The sequence below is a fragment of the Propithecus coquereli genome, unplaced genomic scaffold, assembly GCF_000956105.1.
Source record: "Propithecus coquereli isolate 6110/MARCELLA unplaced genomic scaffold, Pcoq_1.0 Scaffold129, whole genome shotgun sequence".
Taxonomy (NCBI): Eukaryota; Metazoa; Chordata; class Mammalia; order Primates; family Indriidae; genus Propithecus; species Propithecus coquereli.
Window position 1 is genome coordinate 3,455,985 of NW_012137080.1, and position 2,401 is coordinate 3,458,385.

General features: G+C 37.9%; 1 protein-coding gene across 1 annotated transcript in view; it reads left to right on the top strand.

Moving 5' to 3' along the window:
* The window catches only part of INTS7 (integrator complex subunit 7), a 68,182-nt gene that overhangs the window by 32,509 nt on the left and 33,272 nt on the right, over nt 1–2,401 (top strand). Inside the window, exons 4-5 of the mRNA XM_012638327.1 lie at nt 484–593; nt 1,634–1,715. Coding sequence (XP_012493781.1) covers nt 484–593; nt 1,634–1,715 — 192 coding nt within the window. The remainder of the gene's footprint in view (nt 1–483; nt 594–1,633; nt 1,716–2,401) is intronic.

Sequence of the window (2,401 nt, forward strand, 5' to 3'; positions counted from 1 at the left end):
TGGTATTTATCATTCCCGTGGATGTTATTCTTTTACTACCTAAGCATATATTCCTAAGTAATATGCAGTATTATTTTACATATCTTTAACTTTATGTAAATGTGTCATACTACACACAGTCTTTTGCATTTTGCACATTTTTGCCTATTTTGTTGATCATCTGTGTTGATAAGTATATCTCTAGTTTATCCATTTTACTGATATATAGTAAAATTGCATGATTCTATAATTTATCCATATTTATGGACATTGCTTCTAATTATTTGCTATTATAAACAATGCTCTGAGTGAATAGAATAAATTAATGACTTCAAAATGAAATATTAAATGTCAACGGAAGACATTTTCTTCTTTTTAAATGGGCTGTAATTAGTTTTTCTCCCTTTTGGGTAAGTTATCTATGCCATTGGGTAAAATTACACAATTTTCTTGATTTTCTTCTTGCCCCACATTAGGTGAGTTTGGCTACTGTGATTTTTGTAGCAAGCCAGAAGGCATTGTCTGCTGAAGTAAAGGCGGTGATTAAGCAGCAGCTTGAAAGTGTCTCCAATGGATGGACTGTATACCGTATTGCCAGACAGGCTTCCAGAATGGTATGTGTCACCCTTCTAAGCGAACTGGCTTGGTGGAAATGTCAGGTCATATACCTTACGTTGTATGATTATTAGTCATAATCTAAACTGAAATAAAGATGGAAGTACTTTTTAGTTGTGGGTTCTAAAGATGGTGAAGGATTTTTAACTTTTCTCATAAAAGAATGGTACCTATGTTGTTGGTATTTATCAGCGTTAGGAGGAAGTCAAAATCTGAGCTCTTTCTGGCCCTAGGTTGTTAGTGCCACTTTCATTCTGCCCTGTATTGTCATAACCTAGGCCGTCTGCCACACCCTCTGTTTCTGTCCTCCATGTCAGTAACCACCACATCTCTCTTTCTCGCCCCAGCCTTACCATTCGCAAGTAGAAATGGAAAAGTTTTAGTATGCTGTACTCTTCTCAGCCATATGGAACGCCTAACAATTTTTATTAATTTGTTTGAGAGGCAGGAAATGCAGACCTTGATTAGTACAGAAATCCTTTAGGGATAAGTCCGGAGAACAAAGTTTGAGAAGCATGACTCGAGGTGATTGAAGCGCATGTTCTTAATTTTACATTGTTTCTCAGATTTTCCGTTGTTTCTCAAATAGGGAAGGAACATTGCAGAACATTGAGCGTCCCAGGCTCCGGGCATTAAATGGCATTCACATTCCCCCCAACAATTCCCCCTTGCCCCCTGGGGTTTTCCTCACCCCACTCAGTAGCTCATCCAGAAGGACATACATTAAGTATTTATACTTTCTATATTTTGGACTAAAATTCCCTTTCTTTTTTCTTTGAAACTGTTTTAGTAAAGAACTTTAAGCATTATGTTACATAAAAGCAGCTCAGCATATATTCTCTGAGGAAGGATTTAGACTGAGTCCCAAAAAATTATATAACATGAGGAACAATCATTTATACTTATCCAAGGTTTGGGTTTGTCTTATGGCTGCTGCATCAACTCTTTCAAACGTACGAACCTTACCATGTGCCCCTTCTCTTTCTTTTTTCTTTGCTTTTGGTTTTTGTTTTTTTTTTTTTCCTTTTTCTTTTTTTAGGGTAATCATGACATGGCCAGAGAGCTTTATCAGAGTTTGCTGACTCAGGTTGCCTCAGAACACTTCTACTTCTGGCTGAATAGTTTGAAGGAGTTCTCACATGCAGAACAGCGTCTCACCTTGTTGCAGGAGGAGAATTATAGTTCAGCGCTTTCTTGCATTGCTGAGTCTTTAAAATTCTATCACAAAGGGATTGCTTCTTTAACAGTAAGTTCTCTTAATTCTCCCTTGGTGATGATGACTTATGTGAGAATTCTCTCCCTTTTCTTTTTGGGTTATCCTATTTTAACTACCTCGAGAAACCTGCTGATGTGTATATTTGGCAATATCAAAATAATAAATAGGTCATGGAAATAAACCCTTAATTCTTCCCCCTTTTTAACATTCAGAGATCGATGAAAACTTACCATTTTGTCTTTATAAAGTACTGGGTACCACATGTGAAGAGGATTGCTGAATCCATGCAGAAAGGATAAGTGGTGTGGAGATAGGATCTCCCCTCTCCAGACTCTTACTAGTAAGATCCCAGCGTGGGTCAGTACCACCATCAAACACAAACCCCTGGCCTCATCTCATACCTGGCAGCTACTTACTAAGTAACTAGAGTTTTTTGCTTTATAGATAATGAAACAATTACCGAGGATTCTAGTGTCCCACTTTGTACCCTTCTGTGATCTCCTCCCACTCCCAAATCAATAGTCAGCTAGCTACAGTTTCTGTTCGCTCTGCCAAGGAAATGAAAGTTTGCAGAGAGGGCAGACCCTTAAC